Source organism: Enhydra lutris, unplaced genomic scaffold, assembly GCF_002288905.1.
Source record: "Enhydra lutris kenyoni isolate GAN:26980312 unplaced genomic scaffold, ASM228890v2 scaffoldscaffold109, whole genome shotgun sequence".
NCBI lineage: Eukaryota > Metazoa > Chordata > Mammalia > Carnivora > Mustelidae > Enhydra > Enhydra lutris.
Window position 1 is genome coordinate 1,044,292 of NW_019154193.1, and position 14,215 is coordinate 1,058,506.

The 14,215-nt window shown below is 39.9% G+C and overlaps 1 protein-coding gene across 3 annotated transcripts in view; it reads left to right on the forward strand.

The window, feature by feature from the left end:
• The window catches only part of LOC111139481 (A-kinase anchoring protein 10), a 79,203-nt gene that overhangs the window by 38,677 nt on the left and 26,311 nt on the right, over window positions 1-14,215 (forward strand). For all 3 annotated transcript variants that reach the window (XM_022491748.1, XM_022491750.1, XM_022491749.1), the window contains exons 5-9: window positions 3,031-3,129; window positions 8,133-8,217; window positions 9,021-9,144; window positions 10,197-10,333; window positions 13,287-13,431. In XM_022491748.1, the coding sequence (XP_022347456.1) occupies window positions 3,031-3,129; window positions 8,133-8,217; window positions 9,021-9,144; window positions 10,197-10,333; window positions 13,287-13,431 (590 nt within the window). The remainder of the gene's footprint in view (window positions 1-3,030; window positions 3,130-8,132; window positions 8,218-9,020; window positions 9,145-10,196; window positions 10,334-13,286; window positions 13,432-14,215) is intronic.

The following is a 14,215-nucleotide window of genomic DNA, read 5'->3' on the forward strand; positions in this document are numbered from 1 at the left end:
GAAGCGTGCAGAACATTTTTGCATACTCGGGTATGCTACTTGTTTTAAGGAAAAGTACATGTATATTTGACTGCTTTTGTAAGCTCAAGCAGCTGCTTTTTTTTTTTTTTTTGCTTTTTTTTTAGATTTTATTTATTAGAGAGAGAATGAACAGAAGGGATGGGGAGAGAGAATCTAAAGCAGATTCCATGTGGAGTGCAGAGTCCCACACCGGGTTTGATCTCACGACTCTGAGATCATGATCTGAGCTGAAACCCAAGAGTCAAACCCTCAGCTGGCTGAGCCGCCCAGGCACTCCTCAGTTAGCTGCTTTTTTGATGGAATACCATTTTTACTCCAAAGAAAGACTGTGGTTACACAGACTTAGGTATTTTTCCAGACGTTTTCTTGGAAATGAATGAAATGAGCTTGTCATTTCAAGTGTTCGTTGATAGTATATTTTGCAGACAGTATTTGTTACCCTCCGTAAAATGTAAGCCTTTTCAAGTGAAAATTAGAATTTTGGGAAACTTGTATTCACCACCCTGTGTTTTGGCAGCTTTAAGGTGTTCGATAGGGTGATATTAATGATGCGATACACTGTAATGATGCAGTGTATCCATGTTTCAGAGGTCTGCGTAAGTCAGTGAACCAATATTTTCAGAAATATTCAAAAGTATGTGATGTCATAAAATCAAGAGTAAAAAGATCCACTTACCATGGGAAATAGACCATTGGGTTTTAATATAACAGACAGGTTTACTGATCTAGTTTGCACTTCCACATTCTAACTAACCTTTAAGAAACTACCACTGGTCATGTTTTGATGTAGTATCAAAGAAGAATATCTTCACAGTGATTTCAGAAAGCTGTTAAAATACTCCTTTTCCCATCTCTGCATGTGTGAGGCAAGATTTTCTTAATATAAAGAGGGGTGCCTAGGTGGCTCAGTTGTTGAGCATCTGCTTTTGGTTCAGGTCATGAGACCAGCATCCTGGGATGGAGCCCCACATCAGTTTTCCTGCTCAGAGGGAAGCCTGCTTCTCCCTCTCCCAGTCCCCCTGCTTGTGTTCCTTCTCTCTGTCAGATAAATAAATAAAATCTTTAAAAATATATACAGATAAAAGAAAACCGTTTCTCCATTCACAAAGCTTCTGATATGTGTGGGTTTTCACACCAAGCATTCTTCTCTCTGTGGGGTCCTACCGTTTAATTCTTTCTGGCACTAACTCCCCAGAGGTAGCGCCGACCTCCCAGGTTAAGGGCTCAGTCCCATAAGATTGCCCCCCATTTCAGGTGCCAGCTGCAAGTCTCAAATTTTTACCTATACTTCTGGCCAACCAGCTATATAAATCCGGGGTTTCCACAACCTCTCCTCATGTTCAATAATATTTTTATGATAACTCACCGAACCTAGGGAAACACTGGTTTATTTTAAAGTATGTTATAAAGTTATACAAGTGAACCACCAAGTGAAGAGGTGCAGAGGGCAGGGTCAGGAAGGATCCCAAGTGCAGGAGGCCCTGTCTTTGTGGGGTTGGGATGTGCCACCCTTCCAGCAAATGGATGCATTCACCATCCCAGAAGCTCTCTGAACCACTTCATTCAGGGGTTTTGTGGTTCTATACTGTGGGCACGATTGGTTGAATTACTGGCCATTGGTGATTAACTTGATGATCCCTAGCTCTTCCACTCTCCCTGGAGGGTGGGGAGTGGGGCTGAAAGTTCTAATTCTGTAATCACATGGTTGGTTTCTCTGGCAACCAGCCCCATTTCTGCAAGTCACCTCATTACCATAAACTTTTCTGTGGTTGAAAGGGGCATATTACGAATAACAAAATATGCTTCTCTCACCTCTACCACTCAGGAAATTCCAGGGGTTTTAGAAGCTCTCTGCCAGGAACAGGGATGAAGACTGTGTGTGTGTGTGTGTGTTTGTGTGTGTGTATTTTATTATATCACTGTATCAAAATACACTTCAGCCAACACAAAATAGCACTGCAGATTGAATGCCAAAGCAGATACGAAAACATAGCAGTTTCCTATCAATATAAACAGAGTGTTGCAAAAATGTTCAGTAATGCCCTTTTCCCACTAATTGTTTTGGAAAATAGTTTTTTTCCATAAAAATACATTTTTGGAAATGTGTTTTGGAAATGTATTGTTTGGAAAATAGTTTCTTCTCCATAAAAAATGTATTTGTTAACTTAAAAAAGATTTACTAATGTTAATTTTAACTGAGTCAGAAATTTTTGTTTTTTTTAATTTCTTTTTTTTTTTTCCAAATATTTTATTTATTTATTTGACAGAGGAGAGAGTACAAGCAGGAGGAGCAGCAGAGGGAGAGGGAGAAGCAGGTTCCCTGCTAAGTAGAGAGCCCGATGCGGGGCCCGATCCCAGGACCCTGGGACCATGACCTGAGCCAAAGGCAGTGGCTTAACCATCTGAGCCACCCAGGCACCCCAGTTTTTTTAAATTTCTAATACCTTCATATCTATAGCCAAAACTCCCACTAGCGAAAGATCTTTAGGTTCCTCGGTAATTTAGAGTTGCAAAGAAGTCCTGAGACTCAAAAGTTTGAGACTCCTTGTTTTAACCTTCTAAGGTCGTTGAAAGTTAAACAGATGTGATTATGAATGTGAAATCATTTTGTAAAATATTTTAAGTGTAGGTTTATAAATAATTTTTCATTTTTAACAGCTCTTGCTGTTACAGTTGCTGTGCAAGTCCTTCAAGTTGAGACTTGGAGAAGAGACCTGGAAAGAAAACATGCAGAAGTAATTGCTGTTGCGGAGCTCATTAGTTTAGATGGGAGTCAGGGGGGAGATTCACATAGAACTCTGTTACACAAACCAGACAGTGAAAACATAACGTGCTGGAGGCTTGTTTTGTCCTAAATACTTTGCAATACGTATTTGTAATATACGTATATGGATTTGTGTGTGTGTTTGCTTGGTCATATCGCAAAAAGGTCTGCTGCTCATGATTCTAGTCCATTACTCGTCCAAGTTGCTCTTTGAATTTTGAAGTTATCCCCTTCTTTCCTTGCAGGTATAGAACAAGATGCAGTGAATACTTTTACCAAATATATATCTCCAGATGCTGCTAAACCAATACCAATTACAGAAGCAATGAGAAATGACATCATAGGTAAGCAGTGCTTGAAGCTATGGCAAAAATAAATAAATAATGCATGGTTTTGGTTATTAACTAAGAGATTTTTTATGAATATGGAATTCAACATATCCTTTCCTAGTCTGTTTTCAGAGCACTTTATATATCCACTGTATCTCACTTTAGATTTTCCTCTCTCATATATTGGACCGAAATTCTTAGACTTTGATTCAGATAACAACAGCAGCAAGGAAGTAACGGTAGCACACATTTATTGAGTACTCAGTGTGTCCTAGACAGCATTGTAGGCACTTTTCGTGGATAAACTCTAATCTTCTAAAGAACGTTGTAACGTAAATATAGTTGTTATTTTATTTTATTTTATTTTTATTTTTTTTTAAAGATTTTATTTATTTATTTGACAGAGAGAGATCACAAGTAGACGGAGAGGCAGAGAGAGAGAGAGAGAGAGAGAGGGAAGCAGGCTCCCTGCTGAGCAGAGAGCCCGATGCGGGACTCGATCCCAGGACCCTGAGATCATGACCTGAGCTGAAGGCAGCGGCTTAACCCACTGAGCCACCCAGGCGCCCCAGTAGTTGTTATTTTATAAACGAGGAATCAGAAGCACAAAGAGAGTGAATAATTTGCCCAGAGTAACACAACTCAGACACGGCAGAGTCAGGATTTGTAGTTTAGCCTACACATTAAGTAGTATGCTATTTGGCAGTGGTTTTCAAACTGTAAATTCAGACCAGTCTCCTCTTAGACCTAGCTTTCTGCCAAAAAAAGGACTAGAATAGAAAAATTGAAGTGCTCAGTAATAAGGGCAAACAAACATCATTCCAGGACATTGTTTTCATATATGTATATATATACTGTGTCAGGTAAATCTATGTCTCTGTAGGTCCTAGTAAGAAAAAAATTGGGGGCACCTGGGTGGCTACTGGATTAAAGCCTCTGCCTTCAGCTCAGGTCATGATCCCAGGGTCCTGGGGTTGAGTCCCCGAATTGGGCTCTCTGCTCAGCAGGGAGCCTGCTTCCTCCTCTCTTTCTCTGCCTGCTTCTCTGCCTTCTTGCCTACTTGTGATCTCTGTCTGTCAAATAAATAAATAAATAAAACCTTAAAAAAAATTGTCAGTTTTTGTTGTGTTGTATCAGAAGGACCTTAGGTGCACCTGTAATCACAGATGACAGTGGTTTGTTTGTTCATTAAATAAATATTATATTCCCATCAAGCCCTAGTACTGAGTTTTAATTTTTATTACAGGGACTTTGTATTTTCGATTTATGAAATGAATCATGCTGTTAACAGATTCTTCCCAGCATGGGGCTCCTGAAGTCTTCACCAGAGATACTTTGCACTCAGTCATCGTTGGAGACAGTAAAACTCTTTCCTGTCTGAGCTGTAGTTCTTAAATTGGCCCACCATACTTCCCAGTGAACAACTGTTGGCTATTTTGGGGTCCGTCAGATGCTGGGCCCATTGTTTTCCTTTTCTTTCTTCCACACAGATGCTTCTAGCATGTAGGTCTTGTGGGTAGTGGTTGTTTGTCCCCGTTTGCTTGTATTTTGGGTTTTCACCCAGTTTTGTTGCAAATGTTGTCATTGGATTTTGGCTTTTCTATGTAATTCCTCTATTTTTATGTGGGAATTTGTGGCTACCATCTTCCAGACTTCTCTAGACCAACATTTCCTGTATAATAATACAACTAGGGTGTCCTGACTGATGAGAATTTGACTGTTTGGGGAATTGGTTGGCTAGTGATTCCTTTGGGCACTCATTTGTACCAGCAAATAACCAAACTATCTGGGGTAGGGGAGAAAAGGGGGGATTTTTGAGCCAAATACATTACATTTAAAAATGAAATAACAGGAATGCCTGGGCGGCTCATTCGGTTAAGCATCCACCTTCAGCTCAGGTCATGATCCCAAAGTCCTGGGATCGAGTTCCACGTCAGGTGCCCTGCTCAGCCGAGAGCCTGCTTCTCCCTCTGTCTCTGCTGCTCCCCATGCTTGTGCTCCCTTTCTCTCTCTCTCTCTCTCTCTCTCTCTTTTTCTCTCTCTGGCAAATAAATAAGTAAAATCTAAAAAAAAAAAACACAAAAAACCAAAAACCCCACAAATACCACCTCAGTTCTTTTTTTCCTTTTCTTAAACTGTATCTAATTAATGATACAGTACCATGAGGGGGGGAAATAATCTTTGGAAGTATAAGTTGATAATATTTAGTGATTAAGGGATCTGAGAAAGTTAAAATGTTAATTACCTGTATGTTTTCAGACCAGTCATTTTTCCTCTTTGAGCCCCATTCTTCCTAATCCTACCCCATGTTCTCCTCTTTTGGTTGGAATATTCTAATACAGCTGTACTTCAAATATGTTACAATTGGAAGAAGTCTGCACTTGCACTGTTACTGTGTACCCCACCTGCCTAGTTTTGCTGTAAATGTTATTCATGGGTTTCTGATGTTGCTGTCTAATTACTTCCTTTTTATATGGGGATTCAGAATAACCCAGAAACTATGCTTCCACTGCCTCCTTCATCTTCTGCAAATCCTTGAAGTAAAATTTAAAAAATATTTTGAAGGTACAGCTGATAGAATTTGCTGATGGTTTGAAAATGAGCAGGGTGAGAAGGAAAAAGGAATCAAGCATGACTTCATTTTTTTGAAAAACCTGAATAACTGGGAGAGTGAAGTTGCCATTTATAAAATGAAGAAGATTGTAGGGGTAATAGCTTAAGGGAAAAATCAGGAGTTTGGGTTTGTAGGCGCCCAAATGGTGAAAGTCACATACGCAGTTGGATATCTGTGCAAGGAATTGATGAGAGAGGCAGGCCTGGGTTGGCGATGTGTTTGGAAGTCATCAGGGTATAGATGGGTTGAGAGCCGTGGATAACATTGTCCTCAGAGTGAGTATGGTGAACAGACAAGAGGGCCAAGGACCGTGTCTTGGGGCAGGCCTAAAATTCACAAGTCTGGTGGGTGAGGGAGAACCAGCAAAGGAGACACAGAAGGAGCAGCCCGTAAAGTCAGCTCTGTATCTGCTATGTCTCAGAAGAGTAGTTCTTAATGGAAGCCAAGTGAAAAAGTGTTTCTGGGAGTCAGGGAGTGATCAGAGGTGTGTTAAATCCTGCTGAGATTTTAAGTTAGGAATGGAATGGACTTGCCAGCCTTGTGGACAGCTGGTCCATCAGTTACCTTAATTTCAGTGGACCACTGGAGACAGAAACTTCGCCAGAGGAGGCGGAGTGAGGACAGCAGGTATGAGCAACTCCTAAGAGGCACTTTGCTATTAAGATGAGCTGGAAGAGGATGTTAAGTCAAGGGACAGTGGTTTTTTTTGTTTTTTTTTTTTTTTGTGGCGATGTGTTATAAGCATATGAGATATAGCACACAAACAAGTATGTATGTATAGCACACAGACTCTAGCTGGTGAGTATGAGGCAACAACAAAGGAAAAATTGATGCAGGAGACAGAGGACAACTGCTGTAAGAAAGAAGTCTTGAGGAGGCAAAGAGGATGGGGCCCGGTGCTCAAAGGCAGAGTGCATGGTAGAGGTCCAGGTAGATGTGGGAGCGATGGAAATAATTTTCTCATTGCTTCTATTTTCTTATTGAAGCAGGAAGCAAAGTCATCAGCAGAGAGAGTAAAAGAGCCGTTAAGGTGTTCCAAGAGAGAGGAGAAACTGGGTTGTGTGTTGTCTGGCAGAGTATGAGAGTAAATGGACCCGGAAACTGTAGTACGATCCTTGGGTTTCATTCAGGTCTCACTAAGGTCGTGAACTTTAGGTGAAACCAGCTATCGTAGGTGAATGGTTTTTTTCCAGCCATATTTAATAGCTGGCTAACCAGCTTACTGATGTGCTGCGGTTTACTTAGGTAATTTCTAATTTTAGCGCATTTCGTGTTTCTACCAAACAATATTCTGATAAACTTTTTTACAGATAAACCTTTTTTTTTTTTTTACAAATCTGTAACTCTTTTAAGTTGCCGTCTTAGAATTGCTGATTGAAAGGGCATGTTTATTTTTAAAGCTTATGCTATAAACTCCCACAATGCTTTCCAGAAAAGGATATACCAGTATATTCTCACTAACACTAGTTAGAGTCCGTTTTCCCATGTCCTTGCCCAAGCAAGGCAGTGCAGTGTTAAACAATGAAACTTGTGCATTGTTACAACAATTTTGTGCCAGTTTACTAGACAAACAGTAGGGTGCCTCCTTATTCTAACCTGTGGTTATATTTATTTGACTGCTAGTGAGCATGTGTATTTTTTCATATTGGCCATTTTATGTTTATTCTTTTTTTTTTTTTTAAGTTTATTTAATTTTTTTTTTAGTAATCTCTACACCCAGCCAGCATAGAGCTTAAACTCACAACCCTGAGTGAGCATCCCCTCCAGACTGAGCCAGCCAGGCACCCCTTTTGCAAACTATTTCTTCATGTCCTTTCCTCATTTTTCTTTGGGGACATTTTTTACTAGTTTGTAGGAGCTCTTGATATATGAATGATAATAATCTGTCATATACAGGGTAAACTGTCATTGGTGCTGCACATTTCCCCCCGCCCCGCAGTTTGCCTTTAAAAAAAAAAAAAAAGATTTTATTTATTTTGACAGAGATCACAAGTAGGCAGAGAGGCAGGCAGAGGCGGGGAGGGGGGCGGGGAGCAGGCTCCCCGCTGAGCAGAGAGCCCGACACGGGGCTCGATCCCAGGACCCTGAGATCATGACCCGAGCCGAAGGCAGAGGCTCAACCCTCCGAGCCACCCAGGCGCTCCCCAGTTTGCCTTTTTAATTTTGTTTTATGGGTGTGTTAATGCATAGAAATTAATTTTATGCTATTGAATCTTTTGATTTCTGCCTTTATATCTATGGTTAGAAAGACTTTTCCTACCTCAAGATTATATGTCCACCTGTATTTTTCTTAGCTCTATTTAAAACTTTCTGATTTGTATGCCTCTCCAGTTATTTCCTACTCTGATCCACAAAGGTGTATGGTTTGGATTTAGTAGAAATGTATTTACCATTTCTTTTACAGCAAAGATTTGTGGAGAAGATGGACAGGTGGATCCCAACTGTTTTGTTTTGGCACAGTCCATAGTCTTTAGTGCAATGGAGCAAGAGTAAGTTAATTTCATACTTTCACATTTTGGGTTTTGGGATTTGGGTTCACTCAACTACAAAGGATCAATTTTTGAGGACTTAAGTATTTTGAATGTTTACAGGATCTTATAGGCATATCTAAGACTACCTTGGTTCGTGGTGTCTTTTAAATATAAATTATGTGAACTCTTAAAAATAAAACACATGTTTGTTTTTAATGTTAGTATTTCCTAAGTTAAAAGAATTTTTTAAAATTCTGAAGTCATTTGGGGGTGATTATTAGAATAGTGTGACTATTAGAATTTATTTAAGCTATGCACATGTTCAGTTAGATACCCTAATTTGTTAGCGCATGTTTTAAGCTTAATGGTTGCTCTATTACTAAATCCACATAGATTGGTTGAAACTGCCTCCAAAGTTTTTTTTTTTTTTTTTAGATGAATTACTGTTGCATGCCTGCAAGGAAAAAAATGTACATATTGATTCATTTAGTATTTATGAAAAGGGTGCTCTTTGCAAGGCATAGTTATAGTACCTGCTTTGAAGGAAGTTACAGCCTATTAAGAGAAGTAGGGTATTTTCTTTGGTTACATGTAATATGAGGTAGTTTGTGTCACATACCAGAGGAAAGCTACAAAGTTTCTAAGAGGTGGGAGAGATTACTTCCAGGTCTAGGAACCAGGAACGGACACCATGGGAGGGGAGGTAGTGTTGACCTAGGCTTTTAAGATATACTAGGCACAGAATGGAAAGAGTATATTTTTCCCAGTTAAGCTCTTTCCTTGATCGTTCCCTCAAATTTTCCCTTTTTGTCCACGTGCAGGCACTTTAGTGAGTTTCTGCGAAGTCACCATTTCTGTAAATACCAGATTGAAGTGCTGACCAGTGGGACTGTTTACCTGGCTGACATTCTCTTCTGTGAGTCAGCCCTCTTTTATTTCTCTGAGGTAAAGTCTGCATTTCCTTTCACACTCTGTTAGAGCATTCCAGCCTCTAAACTAGAAATGCTGGGGCCCCCTTCTATAGAAAATAACATGGAAGAGCCAAATCATTTCCAAAAAGATCACTGGAATGAAATAATTTTATTATGTTAAGTTGTACACCTAATGGCAAGAGTACTTTAATGGCGTATCAGTCAGGTTAAAGAGAACATGAAAACTCAGTGTAAAATAACTCTAATTTTGAAAACTTAATTAAACTTCTTATAAGATAATGCCTATTTTTAATTATCTGGAGCCATTTTAAAACCATAGACTTGATACTTGATTCCAGGGTACACATATTTGTGGACCAGACTTCAGAAGAGAGAAAGAAAAGGAGTAAATTTTTTCCTACTATCACCACTTTTATTTTAGCCACCTGATAGGATTTCTCAAGCAATGAGTAGATTAATCTCTTTGAGGCATATTTGTTTAGGTTTCAGCAAATGAAATTCTTTCGTTGCAAAAGCAAATGACTATTAAGTAGAGAGGAGAGGATTTTCCAGGCTCACGAAACATTAATGTAGATAGACACTTGCACTCGGCCTCTCCCAAGAACAGAGCTTTTGGTTGATTTGCTTTCTCACTCCCTCTGTTTCCCGTAAGTTTAAGGCCCCATTTGTTTAGGTTGTGGTGGCTGAATGGAGGGATGGAAGTGATTGGGTTTAAAAGACTTGGTCTGCTTAGTTTACTTTTTGTATGTTAGCCACTGAGGGACCACGGATCATCTTTACTTTGATTCTGACTCCAGTTCACTTAAGTTTGTACCCAGCAATGTGGTGGGGTTTTTGTTAGTTGTTTGGTTTTTCCCCCCCCTGTGAGAATGATCTTCAACTTTTCAGTCTCAAGAGGGACTGTGAGTTGCTGACTGGCATGAACTGAACAAGTACATCTGTTTCTGTTTTTGTTTTTGTTTTTTGTATATGTCTACATTTTTAATGGTTGGGGTTATGGATTAGAGATGGTTAGAGAAATCTGTTGATAGTCTTGTGTTCTTCTTTTGTATTTTTCCTTCCTAGTACATGGAAAAAGAGGATGCGGTGAATATCTTACAGTTCTGGTTGGCAGCAGATAACTTCCAGTCTCAACTTGCTGCCAAAAAGGGCCAGTATGATGGACAGGAGGCACAGAACGATGCCATGATTTTATATGACAAGTGAGTATTATTGATGTATTCAGCATCTGGCAAATATTGAGTATTTGATATGTATATCAGAAGTAAAGACAAATCCAGTTTTTGCTGTCAAGGAGCTCACAGGGAATAGCATAAAAGCATCTTTTCCTATGGAACATTTTAGGATTCTTAGGAAAAAATATTTCTGCTAGGGGAATGGGTGGTTTGTGTGTGGCAAGAAGGATGATGGTAGTGGAGTTAGGGAGGTTTCACAGAAGAAAGATTTGAATTGGAACCTGAATAATGAATTGAATTTTGCTAGCCAGAGAAGGTGGGAAAGAACATTCTAGACAGAGGCATTGGCCCAAGCAAAGTCGGAGAAACTTAGGGTGTGGCACTTTCAGGAAACTTGAGTTTGGGTAAGTAAAACTTGCGTAGGGAATGTAAGAGGAAGATGAAACTAAAGGGAATGTATTGTAAAGGGTATTAGATATCTATGTACAGGTGTATCATATTTCTGGTGAAGATCTGCGCAGCCAAGTTATTACTCACTGAATAAGAGTTTTTCATTGGTCTTCATTGAAAATGAGAGGATGGCAAAATCTTACAGTGAACAGAACTGATAACATCTGGTCAGTCGAGTGATAAGCCTGTGGTCACCTGTGTCACCCTTTTTTTAAAATTAATTTATTTATTTTTAAAGATTTTATTTATTTATTTGACAGACAGAGATCACAAGTAGGCAGAGAGGCAGGCAGAGAGAGAGAGAGAGAGAGAGGAGGAAGCAGGCTCCCTGCTGAGCAGAGAGCCCGATGCGGATGCGGGGCTCTATTCCAGGACCCTGGGATCATGACCTGAGCCGAAGGCAGAGGCTTTAACCCACTGAGCCACCCAGGTGCCCCACCCTTTATTTATTTATTTATTTTTTAAAAAGATTTTATTTATTTATTTAGCAGAGACACAGCAAGAAAGGGAACACAAGCAGGGGTAGTGGGAAAGGGAGAAGCAGTCTTCCCGCTGAGCAGGGAGCCTGATGCGGGGCTCGATCCCAGGTCCTTGGGATCAGGGCCTGAGCTGAAGGCAGATGCTTAACGACTAAGCCACCCAGGCGCCCCCAGCTGTGTCAGTCTTTTAATTTTCATTTAATTTTTCTTAATTCTGTAAAGAAAAGGAATGTGCTATTTGTATCCACAAGCAACCGCTGAGAGGATAACTTGACAGTAGAGGAAAACCACGGGATGTCAGGGTTGCAAGAGAGCTGAGCGCATCTAGGTCAGCAGTTCCTGAGCACTGCTCTGCAGGTCCGTGCTGGGCTGTCTGCATAAGAACCAGCTGGAAGCTTGTTAAAAATAGATTTCCAGCGCTCCGCTATTCTGATTCAGCACGTTTGAGGCATGACCCAGGAATCATTATTTTTAGAAGATACCCCAGATGATGCTGATGGGTAGCCAGATTCAGGATCTAGTCTAGTTTTCCCATTTTGCAGACAAGAAAATGAAGACTTTTTTCTCAAAGTCACAGGGCAGGTTAGTGGCAGAACTTGAGCTGGATTGCAATTCTTCATGTTTTCCCAGTGTTTGTTTTAGTACAATACATTTGTGGGAAATATTACATAAGAAACATTGCTAATGTGGATTTGGAAATAGCAAGTGTTTTCTTTTAGAAATTTGGTCTGGGGTACCCCAAAATTCAAATCATGGAGGAATATTTGCCAGCTTATTTTTGCAAGTTGGGAGACTATTTGTTAAGAAAAGGCTAATAACAAAAAAATTTTTTTTTAATTTTATTTTAATGCTAAAACAGAAGAGTGGCACTAGTACTAAGGTCCTGGCTGGAGTTCAGTAGCCACCCAGAGCAGAGACCCTGTTTGCCCACTGGATCCCATTTTCACATTGGGAGCCATGTTTAAATGAAGATTGCTGTATGGCATCCCACTGGCACTGTCACTTTGTCAAGTTCATTGTGTCAAATTTGACTTCACCAATCCCAGTTCTTGAGGTTTTTAAAAGATTTATTTATTTATTTTTTTATTTGAGAGGGAGAGTGCGAGCAAGCATATGAGGTGGGGAAGGAGCAGCCAGTGAGGGAAAGAATTGAGAATCTCAAGCAGATTCCCTGCTGAGTGTGGAGCCCGACAGTGGGCTGCATCCTATGACCCTGAGATCCTGACCTGAACCGAAATCAAGAGTTGGACACTCAGCCGACTGAACCACCCGGGCCCCCATGCCTGTTTGGTTTTGTATCTTATGTATGTATCATCACAATCATACCTGATCAGTCTTTCTGTGTTTGTATCATAGACAAGATTTGGAAGTCCCTAGAATGCTTGGAAGAGAACATGCATATTTTTTTTGCTTTTAATCCTTTCTTTGGTGTCTACCTTATAATCCACTTACCAAAACAGTAGTTTTGCATTATATCTTGTGAAGTTAGAAATCTTTGAGGTATCATTGATTACTCCTTTTCGCTTCTACACCCACTCCTCATCAAGTCCTGTCATTCTATCCAAATACGTGAAATCCATCTACTTGACCCTCAGCGCTATCGTAGTTTGAATTCCTGCATGTTTGACTTGTGCCTTGTAGCTACAGTGGTGTTTTCTCATTGTGTCTGATGCAGAGATCTTTTCTGCTCCCTTTCCAGAGGGAAGAACTGTGTCTTACCCTCTTTTAAGTCCATTTCTGTCTCCCGGGTGTTGAACAGAGAATAGGGGCCCATTAAATATGTGTGATTGGTTTCTTTGTCTCTTTGTAGCCTGACCCTCAGCGATCTTAAAACAAGAACTAAGGAAGATGGAAGGACAGAGAAAGGTAGCAAGTTGACCCAGATACCTTTGGGGCTGTGGGAATAAAGGTTGCAGCACGGCTTCTAGAAGCCAGCTCTCAAGTCCTAGGTCCACAGGCTGAATCAAGTAGCCTCATAAAAGAGTAGGTGCCAGAAGTTGCTTATCCTGGCTAGGCAATTTGGTTTGACTTTGGCTGTCTTTATACCATAGGTACTTCTCCCTCCAGGCCACACATCCTCTTGGATTTGATGATGTTGTACGATTAGAAATTGAATCCAATATCTGCAGGGAAGGTGGGCCACTCCCTAACTGTTTCACAACTCCATTACGTCAGGCCTGGACAACCATGGAGAAGGTAACCAAGAACTTCAAAAATATTAAACTGCAGGAAGTTTTTACTGGTGAAACCCAGAAAACATAACACGGGAAAAAACCAAGTGTAACAAAACTGGAAAATTGAGGCAGTGGAGCATAGTGGTTAAGAGCAGAGGCCTTGAGTCTGACTTTATATGTATTACTTTAGCCTTGATAGGCTGAGTGACCTCAGGCTGTTACTGAAATTCTTTAATTCCGGTTTCCGTTATCCTCTAAAATGGAGATAATGTGGATACTTACCCAGAAGTTATTTTAAGGAGGAAAATGAGGTAAGACGTATAAAGTTCTTCTTACTAGCATTACATCCAACACATATAAGCATTAAAATATGTTAGTGGCTAATATTGCCTTTATTATTGAATTTTCAAAAATAATTAGATAGCAATATTAGGCAAATTTGCTTAAAATGATCCAAACATTTTACCAGTATCTATCAATGAGGTTTGAACACTAGTTTCGTATATTGTAACTCGTGGGGTATCACTAATAGCTTAATAATAAGGTATTAGAATTTGTGAATGATTTCTTTTTCTAATGAACTAGAGCAGATTTTTACCAGGAATTGCACAGAGCCCAGGATAAGCCCATGAAGTTATGTTGCTTATATATGTCATGTGTATCTAGGTGGAAAAGGATTGAGTAAGCACTGTTGAATAATACATGTAAAAACTGAATTTCAGAAACGTGGAAGAGTTACATATAAAGATCAAATCATTGAAAAGCTCATGGTAAACTGAATAGAGTAACAGCTATTGCCCAGAGAT